The sequence below is a fragment of the Trachypithecus francoisi genome, unplaced genomic scaffold (assembly GCF_009764315.1).
Source record: "Trachypithecus francoisi isolate TF-2019V2 unplaced genomic scaffold, Tfra_2.0 Lachesis_group12, whole genome shotgun sequence".
Taxonomy (NCBI): domain Eukaryota; kingdom Metazoa; phylum Chordata; class Mammalia; order Primates; family Cercopithecidae; genus Trachypithecus; species Trachypithecus francoisi.
In genome coordinates this window covers 1,435,149-1,461,731 of record NW_022681457.1, presented here as the reverse complement: position 1 = coordinate 1,461,731, position 26,583 = coordinate 1,435,149, and the positions used below count along the sequence as shown (strand labels likewise).

The following is a 26,583-nucleotide window of genomic DNA, read 5'->3' as shown; positions in this document are numbered from 1 at the left end:
TCCACCCTCACCCTTTAGTCATAAGCTGAGGGGCCCCCAGGGCAAATATGTTTATTTACAAAATGCACACATCCTCCTTCCCAGCATGCACTGCCTGGGGAGAGGGCAGGGTCAGAGCCTCACACACCTGAGACCACAGACACAGCAGGAGGGGCGGGGCCAGGGCAGGGCCTGGGCAGGGCTGGAGGCCACCCTGGCCCCACCCCCCACGCCATACCCAGCAAGTGGGTGGGGAATGGAGGGGCAAGTACCCCTTCTCCACATCATGACCGCATATCCAGTCGGTTCATGTACTCCTGCAAGGCCTTCAGGCGTGCGTCTATTTCGGCCATGTCAGCCGCCTGGTGGTCCGAGCTGTACTCTGTGAGAGCAGGTGGGGGTATGGGGGGCTGTGAGGGTCCTGAAGCCCCAGGGAGTTCCTGGGCCTAATATACCACTGCCCCCACTACCATTCCAACAGGTCCTGGGGCTGGGAGAGGGGATGTGGAGTCCCAGGCTCACCTTTGATGGGGACCCAGCCCCCAGAGTTGGCCAGAGATTTCTGATGGTGGCTGCGTTCCACGGGGGTGGACTTCTGGTGATGAGGAAGGTACCAAAGGGGGTCAGCCACCGTCCCTCTATTCCTGTCCCCCTAAATCCCACTGGAAATCCTGAGCCTAAGGACCTTGGCGAAAAATAAGGCCTGACATCTACTGGGTATTCATTATATGCAAAATAACCTCCTAATGTCCTCACAGAGCCTTCACCTCACATGTGAGGTGATGCCATTACCATCCCTGGTTAACTGATAAACAAAAACTAAGGTACTGAGAGGCTAAAGAACTGTCTTGAATCATACAGCTGGTAAGAGAAGGAGTCAGGTTTCAAGACCTGACAGTGAGAAGCCAAAGCCCTAAAGAGTATCACATGCCCCTCATTATTCCTTCTCCAATCTAATGTTCTCAAAACGTGCTGTTCCCAGGCCAGGTGCGCTGGCCCAGCCTGTAACTCCAGTGCTGTGGGAGGCTAAGGATGGCTTGAGGCCAGGAGTTCCAGATCAGCCTGGGCAACATAAAAAGACAATACTACCCCCTTATCCTGTCTCAACTTCACCCTCCCCCGCCCCCCAAAAAAAAGCCTAGTCCCAGCTACTCCGTAGGCCGAGGTGGGAGGGTCTCTTGAGCCCAGGAGTTAAAGGCTGCTGTGAGCTACAATTGCCCCACTGCACCCCAGCCTGAAGGACAGAGCGAGACCCACTCTTACACAAAAAAAGCCCTGTTGCCACAGACATTCAGAGTCGCCTCTGCCCCTGATCCCCAGGAAGGAATCACAGCAAATGAGGACAGCTGTGTTCCAGCGGTTTACGTTACCCCTTCTACTCACCGTATTTGACCCACTCCAGGGCGTTGGGCCGGGAGGCTTTCCACGGCGGCGGTGACCCCTGAGAAAAAGGAGTAACCAAGGACCAGTGGTGCGGAGGCTCTAGTATTCCCACCTCCCCGACCTTCGTGGTTTCAAGGCCCCTAGGCTCCATCACCCAATTTCCCTAAAAAAGACTGTTTATAGTCTCTCCAGAAACCCTTTTGAGGTGATCCTTTTCCCATGTCCAAGTTTTACCCTCTGGAGAGCGACTCAGAGAAATCCTCCAAATCGCTGCAGGAGCTGGCAGACGAGCAGCGGCTGCGGAAACTATCCACTAGAGGGAGACGGAGGGCGTGAGCTCTGGCCCTCGCTGGCCCCACCCAGTGCTTCCCAGCCCTCCCAGCCCACCCAGCCCCGCCCCGCCCGGCTCGCCGGCCCCGCCCAGTGCCTCCCACCCCCGGGCAGTTCCGCCTAGCCCCGCGGCCCCGAGCTCCAGGCCGGTTACCTGAGGAGCTGCGGTTTCGGGAGCGGTTAGGGGCGTCCCCTCGGCCAGTCACGAGAGCAGGGGGCCGTGTCTGGCGAGACCAGGAGACGGACGGACCGTCCCCGCTTCCCCCACTGCCTAATCGGTTCCGCTGCTGCTGCCTGGGAAAAAAGAAAGGAGACGCTGGCCTGTACGCCCAACTCCTGCGGGCAAGGGTATCGCTGCGCCCCTAAAGGTCACAGCCACGCCGGCGACCGCCCAAGGTGACAAGCCTAGGCGCAGAAAGCATGCGGAAACACAGACGAGGAGGTGGGACGGACAGAAGGCACAGCAGGCGGAGCAGGCAAAGCAGGCGGGGTATCCGGCGAGAAGCGAGCAGGTGGAAGGAGATGGGGACTGATGGTGGCGTGGAGAGATGAGCGCCCGGGAGCGGGCAAGGGCCAGGGACAGGGGCAGGTGAGGGAGGAAGGGGCACTGACTTCATCTTGATCTCTCTCTGCTTCCTTTCCTTGGCTTTCACAAAGGCCGTGGGGTCGAAGCGGAGCGCGCGACCACCTAGGACGACGTGGGAGAGGAGGCGGCTGGGTCCCGCGACGGGCCTTGGCAGCGCCAGTGCGTCCCCTCCCCACCGCAGGGCAGGGGCACAGACCTGTGGGCGAGGGCGAGGGGCGCGCAGGGCGGCCCCGACCCCGGCTTCCGCGGCCGCTCTCCCGGGATGAGGAGCGCGCGGCGCCGCGGCCTCGCGACGTGGAGCGCTCCCGGGACGATGAGGCCCGGTCCTCCCGCGCCGGGGACGGCTGCACCGGCGGAGTCCGCCTCCTGAAACCACAGGGGCAGCTGTCAGCTTCCCGCCAGCCCCGACAAACTCAATCTAGAGACTCCTCCCCGACCGCACCTTCTCCGAACCCTCAGGCCTACCCCATCAGCTCCTAGACTTGCACTCCTGGGCCCACGACCCTCCCGATATCCTCCCCCAGACCACACCCAAACTCCTAAAATACCCCTCTGTCATTTCCCTACATCCTTTCAACACACCCCCTTCACCAGACCCTTCTTTCCGGAGTCTTCCACAACTCCCCGGAAACCCTTCCCAATTTTCCACCACCCACCCCATAAATGCCAGCAGACCTCACCCTGATCCCACCTGCTGCGCCGCACCCTTTCGCACCGGGAGACCCCAGGGCCCGATCCCTTTCCCAGTCCCTCCTGAACGCCGCCCCAAGCCTGCGCATCTCCGCACAGCCCGGGTCCACCTTCTAACCACCGCACAGGAATCCCGTCTGGCCTCCAGACGGGGTCCGCTAAGCCCCTCCTCCCCTTCAGCCCCGCCCCCTCCACCCTACCTGGCCCCGCCCCGCCGCCCTCATGCTCCGCCTCCTCACGCTCCACCCCCTCTCAGGCCCCGCCCATCTGCCCCAGCGCGCCGCAGGCCTAGCCTCTCACCCCCTCTTGTACAATGCCAGCTCGCTGGTCAGCGTCTTTAGCCGGGCGCGCAGGCTCCGCTCCGATGCCTTCGCCTCCTCGAGCTGCCGGGAGGGGAGAGAGGCGCGGAGGTCCAGGCTGAGGCCGAGGCTCAGGCTGAGGCCGAGGTCCGCGCCTCGCTGGCCGCTCCCGGGCACCCGCTGCTCACCTCCTTGGCCAGACGGCGACAATCCTGGCCGCGACGGCCGGCCACCCTGTGCCCGAGCCCGCGCTCCTGCCGCAGCTCCAGCTCCAGCCCGCGCACCAGCCCGCGCAGCGCCTCGGCCTCCTGGCGCGCCGCGCGCCCGGCCAGCGCCTCCTCGCGCGATCGGCCCAGCTGCACCTCCAGCTCCCGCTTCTCGGATGCCAGGCGCGACACCCTGGGGAAGACGGGGAGAGAGCGCTGGAGAGAGAGGCATGGCCCCATTCCCACTACTCCATGGGGGTGGGACGCCTCATCATTTCACCCCCCCAGAAGGGGGAACAGGGCTCCATCACTCTCAACTGCCCCCATGGGGGGGGGCAGGCTCCTATCATCTCCCCTATCGACGTGTGAGGAGGGATGTGGTCACATCACCCCCATCCACCCCACGAAGAGGACATGACCCCACCACGCACAGAACACACACACACTCCTCCCCTGGTGCGGGTGAAGGAGTGGGAACACAGCCATGTGAGTTCCAATTCTAAACGATTTCATCCCTCTGTCCACACCCTGAAAGCCTAGCACTGCCTCCCTCCTCCTCCCACCTCTCCAGGCCAGTCTCCCAGTCACGAAATCCTCTGCAATACAAATTTGATCAGGTAACTACCATGCTCAAAACCCTTCCTTAAGAAAGTGTATACACAAGGCTATTATTCATTGCAGCACAATCTGTAATAGCAAAAGAGTAGAAATAACCAAAATGTACGTCAAAACAGAACTAACTGAATTTCTAATACATCTACTCAACTGAGTCGCACAAAACTATAAAGAGGAAAGTAGAGGATCTCTACGTCCTGTAACCGAGTGACTGCTGTGACACAGTATGGTGCAGACAGTATGTTCAGAATGTCCCTTTTCGTAAAAGAAACGAGAATTATAAATTACATGTTTATATTTTCAAAATATATAATAGAATAAACCAAAATCTATGGGGGGAAAGGATTATTTATGGGGAAGTGGGAAATGAACAGAAATTGGACCTCTCTGGCTGGACAAAGTGGCTCATGCCTGTAATCTCAGCACTTTGGGAGGCCAAGGCAGGTGGATCACTTGAAGCTAGGAGTTCAAGACCAACCTGGCCAATATGACGAAACCCCGTCTACTAAAAACACAAAACTTAGCCTGATGTAGTGTCACATGCCTGTGATCCCAGCTACTCAGGAGGTTGAGGCACGAGAATCACTTGAACTCAGAAGGCAGACTGTGCAGTGAGCTGAGATTGTGCCACTGCTGTCCAGCCTGGGAGACAAAGCAAGACCATATCTCAAAAAAATAAAGAAAGTCAGAAGTAAAGATAATTTTTTAAAAAAATTTTTTAAAGAAATTGGACCTCTCTGAATGTACCCTCTTTTTCAGTTTTGACTTTGGAACTATAAAAATATTTTATAAGGCCGAGATGGGCGGATCATGAGGTCAGGAGATCGAGACCATCCTGGCTAACACGGTGAAACCCCGTCTCTACTAAAAACTACAAAAAACTAGCTGGGCGAGGTGGCGGGCGCCTGTAGTCCCAGCTACCCGGGAGGCTGTGGCAGGAGAATGGCGTAAACCCGGAGGCGGAGCTTGCAGTGAGGTGAGATCTGGCCACAGCACTGTAGCCTGGCTCTATCTCAAAAAAAAAAAAAAAAAAAAAAAAAAAAAAAATTTATATAAATTAATTAATTAAATTTTAACAAATGCCATCCCAAAAATTTTAAAAGAAACTGGCCCTAACACACCTGACTCTATATCAAAGTTGGTGGCACATTGGAGAATTATAGGAGGTAACTAAAACACATCATTTGAGCAAGTGGGACATAGCCTAAGGCCAAAAAGAACTATGAGGAAATCTTTTTTTTCTTTTTTGAGACGGAGTCTTGCTCTGTCACCCAGGCTGGAGTGCAGTGGCACGATCTCAGCTCACTGCAACTTCTGCCTCCCAGGTTCAAGCGATTCTCCTGCCTCAGCCTCCCAAGTAGCTGGGATTACAGGTGCCCACCACCACCCCCGACTAATTTTTGTATTTTTAGTAGAGAAGGGGTTTCACCATGTTGGCCAGAATGGTCTCAAACTCCTGACCTCAGGTGATCCACCTGCCTCAGCCTCCCAGTGTGCTGGGATTACAGGCATGAGCCACTGCACCCGGCCCTGGAAATCGTAAACTTCATTCAAAATTCAATTATTAGTAATTACACTGATATTGTTTAAGATAAAGCAAATAAATATGTTATTATCCCTAGAAACTAAGATTTTCATCACAAGAAAAGACATATAAGTAGGTCAGGTGTGGTGGTTCACACTTGTAATTCCAGCACTTTGGAAGGCCAAGGCAGACAGATAGCTTGAGCCTAAGAGTTTGACACTTGCCTGGGCAAATCCCCATCTCTACAAAACTTAGCTTGCGGCCAGGCACAGTGGCTCATGCCTGTTATCCCAGCACTTTGGGAGGCGGAGGCAGGCAGATCACCTGAGGTCAGAAGTTCAAGACCAGCCTGGACAATATGGTGAAACCCCCTCTCTACTAAAAATACAAAAAAAAAATTAGCCAGGTCTGGTGGCGAGCACCTGTAATCCCAGCTACTCAGGAGGCTGAGGCAGGAGATCGCTTGAACCCAGGAGGCAGAGGGCAGAGGTTGCAGTGAGCTGACATGGTGCCACTGCACTCCAGCTTGGGTGACAGAACAAGACTTCGTCTCAAAAAAAAAAAAAAAAATTAGCTTGGCATGGTGCCATGTGTCTGTAGTCCCAGCTACTGGGAAGGCTGAGGCAGGAAGGTTGTTTGAACTCAGGAGTCTGAGGTGACAGTGAGCCGTGACTGCACTACTGTACTACTGCACTCCAGCCTGGGCGATAGGGTGAGATTCTCTCTCTTAAAAATAAATTAAATTAAATTAAGTGCAAAAAGAGATACAACTAAACTGTATCGTTTAGGGATGCGTATTTCAGCTGGCAAAACCATAAGCAAATCAAATGAGTGAGATTAGGTACATTTGGGAGCATGGTTAGAGCAAGAGGGCCTCTCCTGGAAAAAGACATGCAGAGGCTACCGGAAAATGACTACTTTCCTTTTTTTTTTTTTCTTTCAGACAGAGTCTCCCTCTGTCACACCAGGCTGATCGCGGCTCACTGCAACCTTGAACCTGGGTTCAAGTGATTCTCCCGTCTCAGCCTCCCGCGTAGCTAGGGCTACAGGCATGCGCACTCTGCCCAGCTAAATTTTTGTATTTTTAGTAGAGACAGTGTTTCACCATGTTGGCCAGGCTAGTCTCGAACTCCTGACCTCAGGTGATCCGCCCACCTCGGCCTCCCAAAGTGCTGGGATTACAGGCGTGAGCCACCGTGCCCGGCCTGGATTTCTTAACCTGGGTAGTTGTTACATGGGCCCCGGTTTTATGATAATTTGTGAAACTGTACATTTATATTTTATACTCTTTGGGACGTATTATATTTCACAATAGGAAAGTTAAGTAGTAAAGTAGTGGGACTCTTGGGCAGGAGGGAGGGGTCCCATCCCAGAGATTCAGGTGTAAATGGTGTGTCTGGAGCAGTCAGGGCCTGCCCTGGAACTCCTCACTGCTCACAGAATTTTTAAAAACAGAAAAATAGGCCGAGCGCGGAGGCTCACGCCTGTAATTCCAACACTTTAGGAGGCCGAGACAGGTGGATCACTTGAGGTCGGGAGTTTGAGATCAGCCTGGCTAACACAGTGAAACCCCGTCTCTACTAAAAATACAAAAATTAGCCGGGTATGGTGGCACATGCCTGTAATCCCAACTACTCGGGAGGCTGAGGCAGGAGAATTGCCTGAACCCAGGAGACAGAGGTTGCAGTGAGCCAAGATCACGCCACTGCACTCCAGCCTGGGTGACAGAGCAAGACTCGGTCTCAAAAAAATAAAAAGAGGCCGGGCGCGGTGGCTCAAGCCTGTAATCCCAGCACTTTGGGAGGCCGAGATGGGCGGATCACGAGCTCAGGAGATCGAGACCATCCTGGCTAACACGGTGAAACCCCGTCTCTACTAAAAAATATAAAAAACTAGCCGGGCGAGGTGGCGGGTGTCTGTAGTCCCAGCTACTTGGGAGGCTGAGGCAGGAGAATGGTGTGAACCCGGGAGGTGGAGCTTGCAGTGAGCTGAGATCCGGCCACTGCACTCCAGCCTGGGCAACAGAGTGAGACTCCGTTTCAAAAATAAAAATAAAAATAAAAATAAATGGTGAATCTACAGGGCAGCCAGGGCACTGGTATTTTTTAAAGCTCCCGGGCAATTTGAATGCATATCCAGAATGAACCACTGCACTGGCTGAAAGGCGGAAGAGAACTTTATAAAAGAGGGAGCCAGCTCTCAACAGCTGAAACCATCAGTCTCAACACCACCAAAGGAGGCATCTTGCCAAAACCTACCCGACATATGATTAAACCTATATAGGGTTAGCCACCACTTCACTGCAAGTACAGGGGACAGAGGAAGACATTAAACACACCATGGCGATATAATCAGCAAAATCTATTTTTCATTTTTCCATCTGAGTATGCTTGCTAGGGAGAATTTCAGCAAAATCTAGACCGCAAAACTCTACAGGACAAATAACCTGATTTCTTCCACAAATAAGTAGCATGAAAAGTGGTGAGGGGGATATAAATTAAAAGAGATTTAAGAAATACATCAGCCAAGCTCAGTGGCTCATGCGTGTAATCCCAGCACTTTGGGGGGCCGAGGCAGGTGGATGGCTTGAATTCAGGAGTTCAAGACCAGCCTGGGCAACATGGGCAAACCCTGTCTCTATAAAAAATATATATATATGAAAATTAGCTGGGCATGATGGCATGTGCCTGTAGTCCCATCTACTAAGGAGGCTGAGGTGGGAGAATCGCTTGAGCCCAGGAAGTCAAGGATACAGCGAGCCAAGATCATACCACCACACTCCAGCCTGGGCAACAGAGCAAGACTGAAAAAAAAAAAGAAAAGAAAGACCTCAACAAACTGCAATGTGCAGCCATATTTAGATACAGGACGAATTCAAACCACTTGCAAAAAAGACACTTGAGAGATGATCAGAGAAGCGTAAGTGTGAACGCATACGCAATGGGTTTCAGATGACATGATGGAATTTTTGTTAATGTTGTTGGACATGATGACAGCACTTATATCCTTATATGTTAAAGATACACACTGAAGCTTTTACAGAGGAGATACGAAGACTGGGATTTGCTACAGGGCAGGGGGTGGCAGTACATCAAACAAGATGGGCAAACGTGGGTAACTGTTGAAGCTGGGGGACAAGTACGTGCAAATTATACTACTGTTTACTTTTGTGGTGCTTGGAATTTTTCCTAACAAATCCTTCTTAAAATCTGTGGTTCCCCACACTCTCCAACAAGGAGCTTTCCTTTCTATTCAGCCCCTGCCCACCTGACTTCTCCCTTCCTCACCTCCTGCCTCCCTTTCCCATAGGCTCCAGCCAGATGCAGTTCTCACCTCCCAGAACCTTCTCTCCTTCTTCTCCTGGCAAAAACCACTCCACTCATCCGGGAAGCCTACTTGCCCCTGACGTTCTCCGCTCTCGCAGCCCTCTGTACCTTTCCATCCTAGCACCAACCCTGGCAGACCTGGCATGTAGAGGAGTGTCCGTTTCCCATGTGGATCCCACCTTTCTGGGGGCAGAGCCTCCACCTGTCTGGTTCACTGCACAGGACCCCAGGCTGCATGGCCAGGCGCACTGCATTCAACTCTATTCCACTTGTTAACAAGCTGGGTGGCCCTGGGCAGTTTCACTTCACATCTCTGAGCCTCAGGCCATCTTTTCTCATCTGCGAAGAGGGACGATAATAAGAATGCCAGCCTGTTAGGCTGTAAGAATCTATTCACAGTGCTTAGACCATGTCTAGCATAATAAACATTAACCAGTGTCGGGCAGTGTGCCTGGCACAGCATGAACTCCATAAATGTTGGCTGAATGAAGGAATAAATCTCAGAACCTTTCCAAACTCCCTAATTCCTGGCTGGGAAGAGGAAGATAAGCCACTGAGCACCGGTGGGATCTCAAGGCTCCCGTGGTTGGTTCCAAAGGGTGGAGGGCGCCATCTTGTGGCCATCTTGGGAAACACACATCCAGAAACAAACCTAGAAACACACACACACAGCCTGAGACAGCGCGCGCGCGCGCGCGCGCGCACACACACACACACACACACACACACACACACACAGCCTGAGAGCAGATCCTGAGGATAAATTCTGACCTCCCCACTGCACACACACACACACACACACATACACACACACACACACACACACACACAGACTGAGAGCAGATCCTGAGGATAAATTCTGGCCTCCCCACTGCGGCCTTCCTCGGCCCAGCAGTACACAGGCGAGCTCCTCCGAAGACCGGCGGGGTTCTCCAGCCCCGTGAGCTCCCATAAGGACTGGTCCTCCAGGTCAGCACTTAGAGCTCTGTCCTGGGCTTGCAGCCACAAACAGTGCAAACAGCTGGGGAAAAAACAGAGGCTCGGCGCTGGCTGCCTGGATCTAAGGTCCAGCCTAGCCATATTACCCACTGTGTGACCTGCACCAAGGTCCCTAACTTCTCTGGGCCTCTGTCAAATGGTGATAATAGCAGTGCCTACCTTGTAGCGCGGCTGTGAGGATAAAATGAATTCAATCATAAAGCACAGAGCAGCCCTGGCATACAGTTAAATGTTCCATAAACATTAGTTACTGGTGTTATTATTACTAAAAATATTATTAGTCCACAATGAGCCAGGCCTCTCCCCGGTAGCGATCAAGCCCCAGATTCACCTCCCCAATAGAACCGAGCACATGGCAGGCATGAATATATACGCCAAAAACCTTTGCTTCTTTCACTTCATTTATTCCCTTGTTCTCACCGCATTCCCATCTAACACAAGGACTTTGCCCAGGCTGTTCCCTCTGCCTACAACACTTCCCCAGCCCCTGTGCCTGACCCACCCCACACCCCAGTGGAGTCCTGTGACAGCCTCGCATGGCACAGGCTCCCTTTCCTGCCCCAGGCATCTCCGTCTGTAATGATATACTCAGGTTGTTATATACTTAGCACCTATCTCCCCCAGGGCTGGGCACCACGTGAGTGGCAGGGAGGGGGCTAGCACAGAAGGGGCACCCTGTGAAGGTGGATTCACCTACGTAGAGCTCGACCTCCCGACCCTTGCACATGCTGCTCCCTTTGCCAAGAACACCCCTCCCATAGCAGGCAGGGTCAGGTACCCCACCCACTCTGAGCCTTCACTGTCTGCAAACACATCTGCCTCCTTCCCTGGACTGACAGTCCCAGGAGGGCAGTGCCAAGATAGTCTTGGTCACTGCTATGTCCCCAGCACCACCCAGCCCAAAGGTACAGAAGAGGGGCTCAGAGGCCACGTGCAGTGGCTCATGCTTGTAATCCCAGCACTTTGGGAGGCCAACGCAGGCAGATCACTTGAGGCCAGGAGTTTGAGATCAGCCCGACCAACAGGGCAAAACCCCTTCTCTACTAAAAATACAAAAATTAGCTGGACATGGTGGCACGTGCCTGTAATCCCAGCTCTTTGGGAGGCTGAGGAAGGAGAATGGCTTGAACCCAGGAGTAGGAAGCTGCAGTGAGCCAAGATCGCACCACTACACTCCAGTCTGGGCAACAGAGTAAGACTCTGTCTCAAAAAAAAAAAGAATAAATACATGGTGGGTAAAGGACAGTCATCCTCCTCACAGGGCCAAGCATGGGCCCTGCAGTGCATGATGGGAGGGCTCCAGGGCTCCCACCCACCCCAGTTGCCCACCCCTCTGAGACTCACTGCTCCCGCAGGTGCCAGATCTCACTCTCCCGGGTGTCCCGAGTGTTCTGGCCGTCCAGCCCTTGCAGGCGGCCCAGTTCCTCCTTCAGTGACCGGATGATGCCCTGCAGAACCACGGGGTCTGGCTTGCCCTGGTACGGGAGGGGCAGCGGGTAGTGAATCCTGAGGAGGGGGGATTAGAACCGTGGCATCTCAGAGGCCAAGAATGCACCTGAGGGTAAACACCAGCCTCTAAGAGCCACAGAATGTGAGAACACACAGTTCCAAAAACTGCACCATCCTAGAGGGTCATGGGCACATCCTCAAGGCCCTTTCCTGTCCCCAGACCCCTTGTACCAGTCACTACCTCTGAAAGTCTCTTATACAACAATTTGGAAACCACTGGGATTGGCAGCCCTGGTGTAGTCTGGGGGAACTTCCTTGTCGCACACTGCTGATGAAGGGAATGCTGGTATCATGTTACTTGCAGCCAAACACAATCCTAATTCAGAGGCCACAGTGGGGGATTCTGGTTGGCCTGGCCTGGGTGACCCTGGCTTGGCTGGGGAAAGGTGGGCCATTGTGATTAACAGCCTCATGAGATGCTATTCACAGAGGATTGGTAACTTCCCACTAAGAAATCCAGTGGTTACCAACACATGGGGCAGACACAGTCACCCAGCTACACAACTGCCATTCCCAACTTCCTTGCTGCCTCCCCCTATAAAGGCTAGAAAGCCAGCTATTCATTTTCCCAGCATCCCTTGCATGTGACCACTTCTGGCCACACATTACAGGAAATCTGTTGGGAGTCTTCTGGGAACACGTTTCTTTTTCTGATAAAAACAGCAGATGCAATTAATAAACTCAGCCCTGTCCCTCTTCTTCCTGCCTTGATATAGACGCAATGTCTGGAGGATCCAGCAGCTATTTTGTGGCCATGAAGAGATAAAGATGAAGTCAAAAGGCCAAGCTGGGCACAGTGGCTCATGCCTGTAATCCCAGTGCTTTTGAGAGGCTGAGGCGGGAGGATCACTTAAGGCCAGGAGTTCGAGACCAGCCTGGGCAACATGACGAAACCCCGTCTCTACTAAAAATACAAAAATTGGCTGGGCGCAGTGGCTCACGCCTGTAATCCCAGCACTTTGGGAGGCTGAGGCGGGCGGATCACGAGGTCAGAAGATCGAGCCCATCCTGGCTAATACGGTGAAACCCCGTCTCTACTAAAAATACAAAAAAAAAAAAAAATAGCCAGGCGTGGTGGCAGGCACCTGTAATCCCAGCTGCTCGGGAGGCTGAGGCAGGAGAATGGCATGAACCCAGGAGGCGGAGTTTGCAGTGAGCCGAGATCACACCACTGCACTCCAGCCTGGGCGACAGAGCGAGACTCTGTCTCAGAAAAAAAAATACAAAAATTAGCCAGGCGCAGTTGTGGGCTCCTATAGTCCCAGCTACTCTGGAGGCTGAGGCACAAGAACTGCTTGAACCTGGGAGGCAGAGGTTGCGGTGAGCCAAGATTGCACCACTGCACTCCACCCTGGGTGACACAGTGAGACACTGTCTCAAAAAAAAAAAAAAAAGCCAAGACATTAACGATGGTAAAGGGGAAAAAAAAAAAGAAAGAGCTTGAGTCCCTAGTGGAACTGCTGCACAGGTGGCAGCCACCTACCTAGACATCTTGTTATGTGATGTATTGTTCGTTTAGGGTACTGGGGATGGTTATTCTGCTACTTGTAGCCAAACACAATACTAAATGATACGAATCCCAACAGGTGAGATTCCCAAGGCAAGGCTTAACCAATGTCACCTTGCCTGGGTGCCAGGACTTCCTAAGATCCACCCACATGCTCTCCCACCCCGCCCACCAGCCTGGCCCTGGAGCCAGTCCCTTCTGCCCACCTGTCAAACTCCACAGAGTAGATGAGGATCAGGTAGCGCTTGGAGTTGAGCTGGGCCGATCTGGGGGCCAAGGGGCCTGGGCGGCCCCCCATCTTGCGGTTCCGCAGGGACTCTAGGTCTGTGTAGGTCAGCAGGTCCAGGGTGACTGACTCACTACTCTGTCAGGAGAGGAGAGGAGGAGCTGCCACGGCACCCGCCACCACACCACACCACACTGCGGGCACCTAGCACACACCTGGGCCACAGCCCTTCCTGTTTTCTAGGCGGGCTAGGATTTCCTACGCGAAGGCTGGTGATCAACATGGCCCCGTCCCAGGGCAGACACAAGGACTTCATCAAAGGAAGAAACCAGAAAGAACCTAAATGCTCAACCACAGAGAACAGCTTAGACCTGTGACTCTCCGAGTGCTGTCTCCAGATCCCTGGGGGGGTCCCTGAGACCCTTTCAGGGATCTCCACTGAGGTCAAAGCTACTTTCATAATAATACAAAGACGTCATTTGTCTTTTGCACTGTGTTGACATGTGTGCAAATGGTACAAAAGCAATGGTGGGAAAAACTGCTGGTGCCTTAGCAGAAATCAAGCCCCTGGCACTGAATGGCACTGGAGGTTATTGTATCTCCCCAGTCTCAGTGGGGGGCTGGGCAAGAGAAATAAACAAACAAGTAAATAAGCAAATCAACCATAAAACACAGGAAATGAAACATCGGAATGTTCTCGATGAAGCAGTGAAAATTATTAATTTTATTGAATCTAGCTCCTAGAGGACACATCTCTTTATTATGTTGTGCAAGAAAATGGGAAGTACATATCAAGTACTTCTGTGCATGCCAAAGTATGACGATGGTCTCAGGAAAAAGGGATTCTGCATCTGAGTTTTGAGCTAAATTAGCCGTTTTTCATGGAACACTGTTTTTACTTGAAAAAAAAAAAAAAAGACTGACAGACAAAACTATGGTTATTTAGACTCGGGCTATCTGGCAGACATTTTCTCAAAAATGAACAAAGTCAGCCTGTCACTTCAAGAGAAACAGCTAACAGAATGTCTTGCCAATAACAAAATTCAAGCTTTCCACTTAAAATTAGAATTTTGGAAAACTTGTATCTTCCACTGGGTGTTTGATAGCTTCTTGGTGTTCACAGACTTTCCTGGGGAGATCACTGAGTATATTAACAAATGTGACTTCTGGATATTATATAAGGCAATGTGTCAACATTTGAAAAATCTGCACAACTTAGTGAACCAATATTTTCCAAATGACCAATGCATGACGTTACAAAGTCATCCACAGGTAAAAAAAAGATCCATGCAAAATGCAAGATAAGCCAGTGGAATTTAATGTAACAATACAAAAAGTTCACTGATGAGGATGCAGATTCCACACTGCAACTAACCTTCAAGAAACTATCGCTTGTCCAGGCCAGGCGCGGTGGCTCACACCTGTAATCCCAGCACTTTGGGAGGTCGAGGCAGGTGGATCACTTGAGGCCAGGAATTCAAGACCAGCCTGGCCAAGATGGCAAAACCCCGTCTCTACCAAAAATACAAAAATAGCCGGGCATGATGGCACATGCCTGTAATTCCAGCTACTCGGAAGGCTGAAGTACAAGAATTGCTTGAATCTGGGAGACAGAGGTTGCAATGAGCCACTATCATGCCACTGCACTCAAGCCTCGGCGACAGAAACGATGTCTCAAAAAAAAATAAATAAATACAAAAATTAGCCGGGCATGGTAGGCACGCCTATAGTCCCAGCTACTTGGGAGGCTGAGGCATGAGAATCACTTGAACCCAAGAGGCGGAGGTTGTAGTGAGCTAAGACTGTGCCACTGAGCCTGGGAAACCAAGAAAAACTCTGCCTCAAAAAAAAAAAAAGAAAAAGAAAGAAAGAAAAAAGATATCTAAATACCACTCAACCCTGTCACTCTAAGTTCTAACCTTCTTTTTTTCCCCCGATTATTACTTTTAGGCCGGGCACAGTGGTTCATGCCTGTAATTGCAACACTTTGGGAGGCCAAGGTAGGTGGATCACCTGATGTCACGAGTTCCAGACCAGCCTAGTCAACATGGTGAAACCCCATCTCTACTAAAAATACAACAAATTAGCCAGGCATGGTGGCATGCGCCTGTAATTCCAGCTACTCAGGAGGCTGAGGCAGGAGAATCACTTGAACCTGGGAGGCGGAGGCTGCAGTGAGCTGAGATCCCACCACTGCACTCCAGCCTGGGCAACAAGAGCGAGACTCCATCTCAAAAAAACAAATAAACAAACAAACAAAAACAAGCAGGTTGCAGAATACCTTGGAAAATCTATAAACTATATATAATTACAGGTCTGCAAATACATACACACACACACACACACACACACACACACACAGGTATTTGGAAACAAATAGAGACATGGAGAAATGGCTGGAGTGATTTTCACCAAAATATTAACATAAGCGAGTATTAGGGATGGAGTGATTTTTACTTTCTTCTTTGTATTTCTCTGTGACCTGAATTTTCTACATGAGAATAACTATCATTAAATTCAAAATGAACCATTTACATTTGGCAAAAGAAAACGATCGCCCTCTTCCCACAATGAAAGAAGAGGGAGAGGGTCTGACATACATCAGATGGGCATCAACCCCCCAGGAATCTGGAAGATAGAAGCCGCCTCCCACACGCACCCGCCAACCCGGGCCCTACCTGAGTGAGGGCTGACTCCAGCATATGACAGAAGATGTTGAATTGTTTGAAGTTCCCTGTCTTGTGAGTCAAATCTTCAATGACTGGGTGGGGAGAAAAGTCTCTCCTGAGGTCTGACGGCTTGCCCAGACCCAGGGCAATGCATCTAAGCTCTCCAACTCTACCCAATTCCAGTGTCTCTGGCTTGAGCAACAAGACTTACATCCCTCCCCACACTGGAGAGCTTCTGGAGCTAAATTCTGCTCTCTGGTGGGTATTATAACCACATAGAAGAGGCAGGTGGGCAGGATTCAGGGTGGCCTCATCTTCTGGGAGAAGCTGATCCCAGGAGAGGAAAAGTGAGCCCACCCCAGGCAGGCACACTCACAGCCAGCATCGAACTCGCCCCGCCACTGGTCAGCCGTCATCCGGTCCTCCACCTCCAGCTCCAGCACCTGCCCAGAAACCATCACCCGCACGGCATGCTCCACACCCCGGAAGACGTAGTCCACCTGCAGGCCGGCTGGCTGGTCCATGATCAAGGTTGCTGGAGAAGGGGATGAGAGAGAAACCCAGAGGAGTTGAGAGCCCAGGCTCATGAGTTGGAAGGCCAGGCCTCATATCCTGGCTCCATCATTTACCAGCTGTGGCATCCTGGGAAAGCGAATTCACCTCTCTGTGCCTCAGTTTCCTCATCTGGAAAATGGGTATAACAATGGCACCAACCTCATGGACTTGTTGTGAGGATGACACTGGGCAATATGTATAAAAGCACTTGGTACTATGACCTGCAGGCTGCTGTGTCCAACACATGCTGGATACTAGAAATACATGATTGCCAAGCCAGGCGCGGTGGCTGACACCTGGTATCCCAGCACTTTGGGAGGCTAAGGCAGGAGGATCGCTTGAACTCAAGAGTTCAAGACCAGCCTGGGCAATGTGGTGAAACCCCATTTCTACTAAAAATACAAAAAGATTGCCAGGTGTGGTGGTGTGTGCCTGTGGTCCCAGCTACTTGGGAGGCTGGAGGCAGAGGTTGCAGTGAGCTGTGACCTTGCCACTGCACTCCAGTCTGGGTGACAGAGTGAGACCCCAACTCAGTTAAGAAAAGAAAGGAAGAAATACATGATTGCCAACAAAAGAATCATGATTAATATTAGTATTACTTTATTAAGTCTTATAATCATTATATATTTATTATTCATTCATTCATTCATTCATTCATTCACTCAGCAAACATTTTGGAGAAAAGTCAAGCTGGAAAGAGGGATGGGGGTATTGGAGTAGGATGAGCCAAGCTTTTAAAAGGGGGTCAGAGCAGGTCAGGTGCAGTGGCTCACGCCTGTAATTCCAGTACTTTGGGAGGCCAAGGCGGGTGGATCATGAGGTCAGGAGTTCCAGACCAGCCTGGTCAACAATGATGAAACCCCGTCTCTACTAAAAATACAAAAAAATTAGCTAGGTGTGGTGCCCCATGCCTGTAATCCCAGCTACTCCGGAGGCTGAGGCAGGAGAATCGCTTGAAGCCAGGAGGTGGAGGTTGCAGTGAGCCGAGATCATGCCACTGCACTCCAGCCTGAACAGAGAGAGACTCCATCTCAAAAAGTAAAATAAAATAAAGTTTAATATCAGAAAATATAATATTGTGAGGCAAAAAAAGATGATCCCTGAAACTCCAGGTAAGGGATTTTTAACCTTTTTAGAGTCCTTGAGCCTTTGAGAATCTAATGAAATTTCTGAGCCTTCCGCAGATAAATGAACAATCCCACAACCTTTTGCAAGTTCATTTCAGGGGCTCCCAAATTACCATCCGCCAGGCCCATCTCAAGCTCCTGAGTCTTTTCTCAGAGGCCCAAGAGCAATGGCCTGGGCCCTAGACATGCTGACAGACACCTCTCTAGATCACAGCTCTTAACTTCATTTGGGAGAAGAGTGCTTTGGAAAGGCTGATGAATTCGGGGACCCCCTTCCCCTGGAAAATTCACACTCTGGCAATTGTGCTTTCATTCTCTGGTGGTTCATAAGTCTAGGTTAATAATTTCCTTTTTTTTTTTTTTGAGACGGAGTCTCGCTCTGTCGCCCAGGCTGGAGTGCAGTGGCGCAATCTCAGCTCACTGCAAGCTCCGCCTCCTGGGTTTAAGCCATTCTCCTGCCTCAGCCTCCCGAGTAGCTGGGACTACAGGCGCCCACCACTTCGCCCGGCTAGTTTTTTGTATTTTTTAGTAGAGACGGGGTTTCATCTTGTTAGCCAGGATAGTCTCGATCTTCTGACCTCGTGATCCGCCCGTCTCGGCCTCCCAAAGTGCTGGGATTACAGGCTTGAGCCACCGCGCCCGGCCCAGTTTAATAATTTCTATCTCCGCCGGGTGCGGTGGCTCCCAGCACTTTTAGGAGGCCAAGGCGGGCGGATCATTTGAGGTCAGGAGCTTGAGACCGGCCTCGCCAACATGGTGAAACCTCGTCTCTACTAAAAATACAAAAATTAGCTGGGCATGGTGGCAGGCACCTGTAATCCCAGCTACTCGGGAGGCTGAGACGGGAGAATCGCTTGAACCCATGAGGCGGAGGTTGCTGCACGCCGTCGTGCCCTTGCACTCCAGCCTGGGTGACAGAGCAAGATTCTGTCTCAGAAAAAAAACAAATAAATAAAAAATAATAATGTCGATCTCGCTGCAAACAAATTGCTGCACGTTTCAACATATCCCACATCCCCTGATCCCAATGCAGTGAGTGGCAGAGCTGGCCCTGCCCCACTGGGTGTCCTAAACCCCGCCCATCAACCCGACCCCCTACGGCTCCCAGAACCAATCAGCGGCGACGCCGCCGGGTTACCAAGGCGTAGGAGGCACCCACGCAACTGAACACCTGAGGGGCCGCACAGCATCACCGCCCCCACTCGTGGTCCCCAACTCCCGGGAGGAGACCACACAGAGGAAGGGGGCGCGCCACACCGCATCCCCGCCGCCAACTCCCCCTTCCCCACTGCCCGGCAGAAACCCCCCATATCCACCCCGCGAAGACCAGCCCCTTTCGGCATCCCACTGCCTTATCCTTAGCCTCCACCCCGCCCTCATGCCAGACATGGAGCCCCCAATACTCTGCCTAAACTCAAGTCCCCTTGCACACTTACACCTCTCTCACCTCCACAAACTTCACCCGCTGCCCGGCCCCATCCCCTCCTCTAGGCATATCCTAAGGGCTCAGTAACTGCTGATGGAATAAATCCCACACCCGTGCCCGCTCCACATGGCCTCCTTGACCCCAGCTGCCCGTCACTTGTCCCCCAGATGGCCACGGAATTCTGGGCTCCCCCTCCCCTCTTCTCTGCAGAACCTCCCACTCCACATATTCCAGCCCAACCCTCATGCTACATTCCCCAGAAAGCAGCCCCCTCTCTCCCGTCCAAAGCCCCTTCATTCCATCCTGCTCTCCCAGATTTGGGAGCAGGGAGGCAGCCGCACTCTCTTCCCTACACCAGCCAACCATGGTCTCCTAGGGCTCCCGCATATTGAACTTCAATGCACCCCGCTATTCCACCTGCATTCTTCCCGCATATTTGCTCAAGGTTCTGCTCCACACACCCCACTTTCAGCCTGTATTCCATCACCCCCATATTTCACCTGGATTCTGTTCCCTCCCAAATTGCTTGTAACCCCACCCCCCACCCCCACTCCACCCCCACACACATTTTCCACTTCTCTTCCCTTTGGAGAGCCCTCTCTGAACAACCCCTCCTCCCCACTGACCCCACCACCGCCCCCACTTCTAGGATTCCCAGACCCTGAGCCCCCTCTCCCCTCTCGCCGCTGACCCTGTCCCTCTACCTGCATCCTCCATCCTTGCTTCGGAATGACCAGTGGCTCATCCTGGTGGCTGATTTCATTCCAGTCCTGAGCCTCTCCCAGCTCCTCTTCTCAGCCTCTGCCTCCTTCCTGACCTCACGCATCCCAGCGGTGCCTTTGAGGCCCCGCCCTCACCAACCCATGACGTCACCACCCCATCCCTGCGAGCACTGTGCGGCTGCCCCCCAGGCCCCATCCTGGCCCACACACCTGACCCAGTTCTCGGGCCTCATGACATCACGGCGCTGGCACACTTAAACTCAGTGTTTCAGCCCCCAGGTCTCTCCCTCTCATCATTCACTAGGATGACCCCTTTCCTCTCCAGTGTTACATCACCACCCCTGGCTCCACCTTCCAAATGGCTCTCCCCGGATAGCTCACAGATTTCACAGCTTTTACCTCGGGGCCAGAGCTGAAGACTCTCCACGCTGCGCTCACCAAAGACAAATTTACATCACTACCTCCCATACCAGACATGGGCAAATCACTGCCCTTGGCAGCCCCCACCTGACGGCTGTTTCCTCACACTCTGCAGCTCCCCACCACCATCAACATATATTCCAGCCCAGCCATACCCTAGCTGGGCTCTCCCCTGCAGCAGACCTCCACCCCACATTCACCCCCTTCCCGATCCCATTCTGACCTCACCTCCCCACCACGTGGGTGAATTGAGGATGGATAGAACTACCCCTTCACTGCCCCGGAATACAGACCAAAGCCTTCCACATTGTCCCCATGGAATGTAGAGACAGAAAAGCCCTCTGGGGAACCAAGCAATGAAATCTCTACAGTGCACACTGCGGCACCCCAGTTCCCCCTGGGGCACCCAGACTCCCTCTCCCACTGTCTCTCAAAGGCGTTTTGCCTTAGATAAGAACCATGCACACTTACTAACCCAGTGAATGACTCACCCTAAATTCTGCTCTCTGGTAGGTATTATGACCATCCCCATTATACAGAGGATAAAACTGAGGCTTGTCTAGGATCCCACAAAGAAGGACAGAAACATTTGTCCTCCTTCCCCTTACCCAGCTACCCTACCCTGACCATCTCCGGTTTCCTCCCAGAACTAACCCAAAAGCAGCCTCACACCTTAAGCATAGCACATGCTGCACGCTGGGTACTTCTGAGTTCAGATTCCAGCTGCCTTTATCCTTCATGTGTCCTTGGGCAAAGCACTTGCCCTCTCTGGGTCTTCCCCCATCAGTAAAGTGGGATAATAAGAGCTCCTACCTTATACGGTTGTTGTGGAATTAAATTATTTAATGTATATAAGGTGCTTCAAACAGTGTTTGGCACTCCCTGTTACCATCTGTGTGATCTGTTGATTATCTGACAGCCCAGGAGCCCGTGAGGGCAGAGCCATTTTAATCAATCTTGTATCTTCAGGGACTGCTTGTGAACTTAATGGGAGATGCCAGGAAATGGGGTTCTAGGCAGTGGGGATACAGCCAAGGTTTTCTCCCCTCAGCTCATTCCCTGTCATCCTCCAGGTCTCAGCTCCAATCCCCTCTTCTGCACTGCAGGAAGCCCTCCCTGACACCCAGGCTGGGTCAGGAGGTGTCTCAATCACCACAGTGGCCCCAGCAAACTCTGAACCAGCCTAACAGTGTTTCTCACCGTGATGGCCAAGGAACATAATCCTTACCACAAGTGCTTATGAAAATGCAGCTTCCAGGCCGGGCGCGGTGGCTCAAGCCTGTAATCCTAGCACTTTGGGAGGCCGAGATCTCCTGATCACGAGATCAGGAGATCGAGACCATACTGGCTAACACGGTGAAACCCCATCTCTACTAAAAAATACAAAAAACTAGCCGGGCGAGGTGGCGGGCGCCTGTAGTCCCAGCTACTCGGGAGGCTGAGGCAGGAGAATGGCGTGAACCCGGGAGGCGGAGCTTGCAGTGAGCTGGGATCCGGCCACTGCACTCCAGCCTGGGCGACAGAGCAAGACTCCGTCTCAAAAAAAAAAAAAAAGAAAAAAGAAAATGCAGCTTCCTAGGTCAAGTCCCAACCATACACAAGCAGAAACCCTGGGGGTGGGCCCAGGAATCTGCATTTCCTCCAAGTTCCTTCAGACACTAAAGGTTCCTTCTGCCCTTGGGCACCACAATCTGTCCAGTTTATTTCCCCACCTCTGACCCCACCACCCCACACAGGACCCTCCTAGTTTAGCAACCCTGCCCCATACCACAGGGAGACCCCAAAGGATGGTGAGGATGGCACAGGAGAAGCAACACTTTTTAAACACCATGTGCTCTTCTAGGTGCCAGGTTCCATATTCACATGGAGTCAGACACTCTAGTGGGGAGGTCCAAGAAGCCCAGTGGATATAAACCAACAATAATTGATGTGAGGGCCAGGCGCGGTGGCTCACGCCTGTAATCCCAGCACTTTGGGAGGCTGAGGAGGGCAGATCACTTGAGGTCAGGAGTTTGAAACCAGTCTGACCAAGATAGTGAAACGGCATCTTTACTAAAATTACAAAAAATAGCCAGGCATGGTGGTGTACGCCTGTAGTTCCAGCTACTTGGGAGGCTGAAACAGGAGAATCACTTGAACCTGGGAGGTATAGGTTGAGTGAGCTGAGATGGTGGCACTGCACTCCAGCCTGGGTGACAGAGGGAGACTCCATCTCAAAAAATAATAATAAGCTGGGCGCGGTGGCTCACGCCTGTAATCCCAGCACTTTGGGAGGCCAAGACGGGCAGATCACGAGGTCAGGAGATCGAGATCATCCTGGCTAACGCAGTGAAACCCCGTCTCTACTAAAATACAAAAAATTAGCCGGGCATGGTGGCAGGTGCTTGTAGTCCCAGCTACTCAGGAGGGTGAGGCAGGAGAATGGCGTGAACCTGGGAGGCAGAGCTTGCAGTGAGCTAAGATCACACCACTGCACTCCAGCCTGGGCGACAGAGCAAGACTCCATCTCAAAAAAAAAAAAAAATAATAATAATAATAATAATACTAGGCCCGGTGCTGTGGCTCACGCCTGTAATCCCAGCACTTTGGGAGGCTGAGCTGGGCGGATCAACTGAGGTCAGGAGTTCGAGACCACCCTGGCCAACGTGGCAAAATCCCGTCTCTACTAAAAATGTAAAAATGAGCTGGGCATGGTGGCATACACCTGTAATCCCAGCTAGTTGGGAGGCTGAGGCAGGAGAATCACTTGAACCCAGGAAGTGGAGGCTACGGCTACCATGAGCTGAGATTGCGCCACTGCACTCAAGCCTGGGTGACCGAGCAAGAGTCTGTCTCAAAAATAATACTAATAATAATCTATGTCAGGTAGTTGTGTTATGAACAAAAATAAAACCAAGTGAGGGGCCACACGGTGACAGGAGTTATTTTAGCTTGAGTAGTCAACAAGTGCCTGACTGTGAAGCTGACATCTGAACGGAGACCTGAAAGAGGTGTGGGAGAAGCCACGTAGACACCTGAGAAGACCTGATTCAGGAGAGGACAGCGAGTACAAAGGCCCTGAGGTGGCAGTGCGTTCAGGGACAGCGAGTACAAAGGCCCTGAGATGGCAGTGTGTTCGTTATGTTCAAAGGACAGCAAGGAGGCCAGGGTGGCTGCAGCAGAGTGAGCCAGGGGACTGAGAGAGGTGATGGGAGTTGAGGGGAGGGAGGAGGAGGAAACCAATAGATCGGGGCCTCGTGGATATGGTGAACACTTTTGCAGTGTAAGGTGGGAGCCAGGACAGGGTTGGAAAAGAGGAGCAACCTGACCTGACTTCTGTTCTACTAGGATCCCCCTAATAGTGAGAGGCAGGGAGCCCACCTGGAAGGCCACTGCAACAGACCAGGTAAGAGCAGGGGACAACTTAGGCCAGAGTGGTAGCAAAGGAGCTGGTGAGGCATGGTTGGATTCTGGATGTGTTTTGAAAACAGAGCTAATGCGATCTGCTAGACCACATATAAGTGAGACAAAAGGAAGGAGTGAAGAACACTCCAAGCTAGGCGGGCACCATGGCTCACACCTGTAATCCCAACACTGTGGGAGGCTGAGGCGAGTGGATCGCCTGAGGTCAGGAGTTCGAGACCAGCCTGGCCAACTTAGTGAAACCCTGTCTCTACTAAAAATACAAACAATTGGCGGGCGCCTGTAATTCCCTTGAACCCAGGAAGTGGAGGTTGCAGTGAGCCGAGATGGCGCCATTGCACTCCAGCCTGGGCAACAAGAGCAAAACTCTGTCTCAAAACAAAGAGAACATTCCAAGCTTCTTGATTTTAGTACCTGGCAGGATGAATGTGCCGCCAACTGGGTTTGGAGGTTGAACGGAAACAACCTCAAGTTTGGTTTGGGACAAGTTTATGTCTGAATGTCAGATGAACTTCCAAACAGAGAAGAGTCGGCCATGGTATGAGTCTGGAGTTCGGGGCAGAGATCCAGGCTGGAAATACACAGCTAGGAGTTCTCATTAGATAAAGAGGGTGAAGCTAGCCAATGGTATATAGACAGAGATGAGGTCATTCTACCGATGATGAAGCTGAGGCACAGAAGAGTTAAACAACTCGCCCAAAGCCACAGATCAGTGGCAGAGCCAGGATTCAAATTCGGGATTCAACCCAACGCCAGAGCCCACACTCTTAACCATCAGCAGAGTAAGTTTAAGAGTTAATTCACCTAAAACACTTGGCAGGGGCACAGCACGTAGTAAACGCCACAGGCATAATAGGGCTTCACATCTCTTTAAAGTACATCCTTATTCCTGGAGGTCTCCTTCCCTCCCTTCCTCAATATTTTCTTCCCACGACTTTCACCCAAATCAAAGCTTGTAAATCACAGTGCGCTATGACCCCCTGCCTTAAAACCTCCTACTAAATCGCCACGCTGCATTTCAAGGGCATCTGTATATTCTACCATCTGCTGTCTCCTGCTTTACAACTTTTCCCATTGAAGACCCTCCTGCGATATACAGATCACCCCCAACTCACATGCTGCTCTCAGTCTCACAACACCTCCATCAAGCACCTACCCTTGTTAAAGGGCACCCTCCCTCCTGATTCCGACAAGGCCGGGTCAGCTGCCCACCGCAGACCACTCTCCCCAGAGAGAACCCCTCCCTCCCCCAAGACCTCCACCACGGCCTGCGCACCCGCCACTCCCGCTGCCTCTCACCTTCTCCACTGGCAACCCTCCTCGCGAGCGGTTCAACTGACGAAGCTCCAGCCCCGCCCCAGGATCCGGCGTTCTCGCTCCTGATTGGTCACGGCTTACAAGCAGCCAAGTTTCCATTAGCCAAAAGAGACACCCGTCACTCTGTCCCGCCCCAGAGGAGAACCCGCCCTCCAAAGCTTCCAATTGGCTAACATTGAAGAGGAGTTCCGAACCATTTTGAGGGAAGCACCTACCGTCGGGCTCTTCTCTAATCACTACTGGTTAATAATCCTGCCAGTCATACAAAAGGGTTGTTCCCCAGAGTGGAAGGGAAAGAATCCCGGAAGCAGCCCCTTGGCTCCGCTTATTACCCGCTAAGGGAGAGTAGGCCGCGCCCACGTGGTGGGGAGGGCCTGGAAGGGAGAGCCGGGTGTGCATGAGCCTGGGGAGATAGTGGCCGCGGCTCCGGAAACTGGGGAGTGGTCTCAGCATAAAGACAGATTGAGATTTGTCATCGCTCGGTGCATTCCAAACTTGCACTAAGCATTTTGCAGGCCTTGGCTTGCTTGAACTTTATAATTAGCCCTGCAGAGTTGTCATGATTTCCATTTTACCACTAAGAAAACTGTCTCAGAGGGGTACAGCCACTAGCCCGGGATCACACGGCTTTTGAACGACCCATATTTTAAACCAATCAGTCATGAACTGGAAGGATCCAGCTAAAGGAACTGAGCGCGGGGATGGGGGAGGAGAGACCTCTTTAAGAAAGGAAAACAAAGTTTAAAGAAAAAAAAATACTGTATGACATGAAAGTTTACTTAGAATATGAAATAATAACAAATTACATATTTAAAAGAGCCAAATACCACAAACATTGCAAAATCCCAAAGGATAACGTAATGTTTTTATTAATTTTCTGCCTGACACACCTCTGTGACGTTTCCTACTTTTTCAGCTGCATGTTTCACAATATCCTTGTCTACAAAGAGAAAAGTAAATTATCTTTCCTCTAGCGTGGTTGATGGAACTTTTAAAAAATTGATTATAATTTAGAACAAGTTTCAGCTTCACAAATCAGTATTGGTGATGTTATCTAAATCTTTTGGAAATCTGGAAAAACTTTTGGCCTGGCGCGGTGGCTCACGCCTGTAATCCCAGCACTTTGCGATTTGCCGCGGCAGGTGAATCACGAGGTCACGAGTTCGAGACCAGCCTGACCAACATGGTGAAACCTTGTCTCTACTAAAAATACAAAAAAATTAGCTGGGTGCAGTGGCGAACGCCTGTAATCCCAGCTACTCAGGAGACTGAGGCAGGAGAATCGCTTGAACTCGGGAGGCGGAGGTTGCAGTAAGCCAAGATCGTGCCACTGCACGCCAGCCTGGGCAACAGAGTGAGATGCCATCTCAAAAAAAAAGAAAAAAGAAAAAAAAGAAAAGAAAAAGGAAAACTTTCATAAAGTTTCATTCATATATTAACTATGTTTTGGAAAATGTTTCCACAGACTAATTTCTGCCTTAATGCTTTCAATTTTTTGTTTATTGGTTTGTTTGTTTAGACAGGGTCTCGCTTCTTCGGGAGAGCAGTGGGATGTTCATGGCTTACTGCAGCCTTGAACTCCTGAGCTGAAGTGATCCGCCTGCCTCCTTCCTTCCTGTAGCTGGTACTACAGGCACACGCCATCAAGTCTGGCTAATTTTTTTTTTTAATTTGTTTTTAGTAGAAACAGGATTTCACTATATTGCCCAGGCTGGTCTTGAACTCTTGAGCTCAAGCAATCCTCCCACCTCAGCCTCCCAAAATG

At 51.6% G+C, this 26,583-nt stretch overlaps 1 protein-coding gene across 6 annotated transcripts; it reads right to left on the bottom strand.

Annotated features, from left to right (window-relative positions):
• Positions 1 to 34: 34 nt before the first annotated feature.
• Positions 35 to 24,854, bottom strand: CCDC61 (coiled-coil domain containing 61). Of its 6 annotated transcripts, none has more exons than XR_004440421.1 (14): positions 19,662 to 20,250; positions 16,226 to 16,384; positions 15,859 to 15,941; positions 13,161 to 13,318; positions 11,283 to 11,444; positions 3,456 to 3,666; positions 3,269 to 3,385; positions 2,475 to 2,644; positions 2,305 to 2,380; positions 1,847 to 1,986; positions 1,597 to 1,675; positions 1,363 to 1,420; positions 502 to 574; positions 35 to 361 (listed from the first exon to the last, which is right to left on the bottom strand). XR_004440421.1 is itself a non-coding variant. In XM_033223744.1 (14 exons), exons 2-14 carry the CDS (start codon positions 16,371 to 16,373, stop codon positions 264 to 266), a joined length of 1,539 nt encoding a protein of 512 aa, XP_033079635.1. In that variant the 5' UTR covers positions 16,374 to 16,384; positions 24,801 to 24,854; the 3' UTR covers positions 35 to 263. The 6 variants fall into 6 exon arrangements, 4 of the variants coding, with proteins under 4 accessions (XP_033079635.1, XP_033079634.1, XP_033079637.1 ...); XM_033223744.1 differs by lacking the exon at positions 19,662 to 20,250 and adding an exon at positions 24,801 to 24,854 and having other exon boundaries at positions 3,269 to 3,351; XM_033223743.1 differs by having other exon boundaries at positions 3,269 to 3,351; positions 19,662 to 20,237.
• Between the last annotated feature and the right edge of the window lie 1,729 nt (positions 24,855 to 26,583).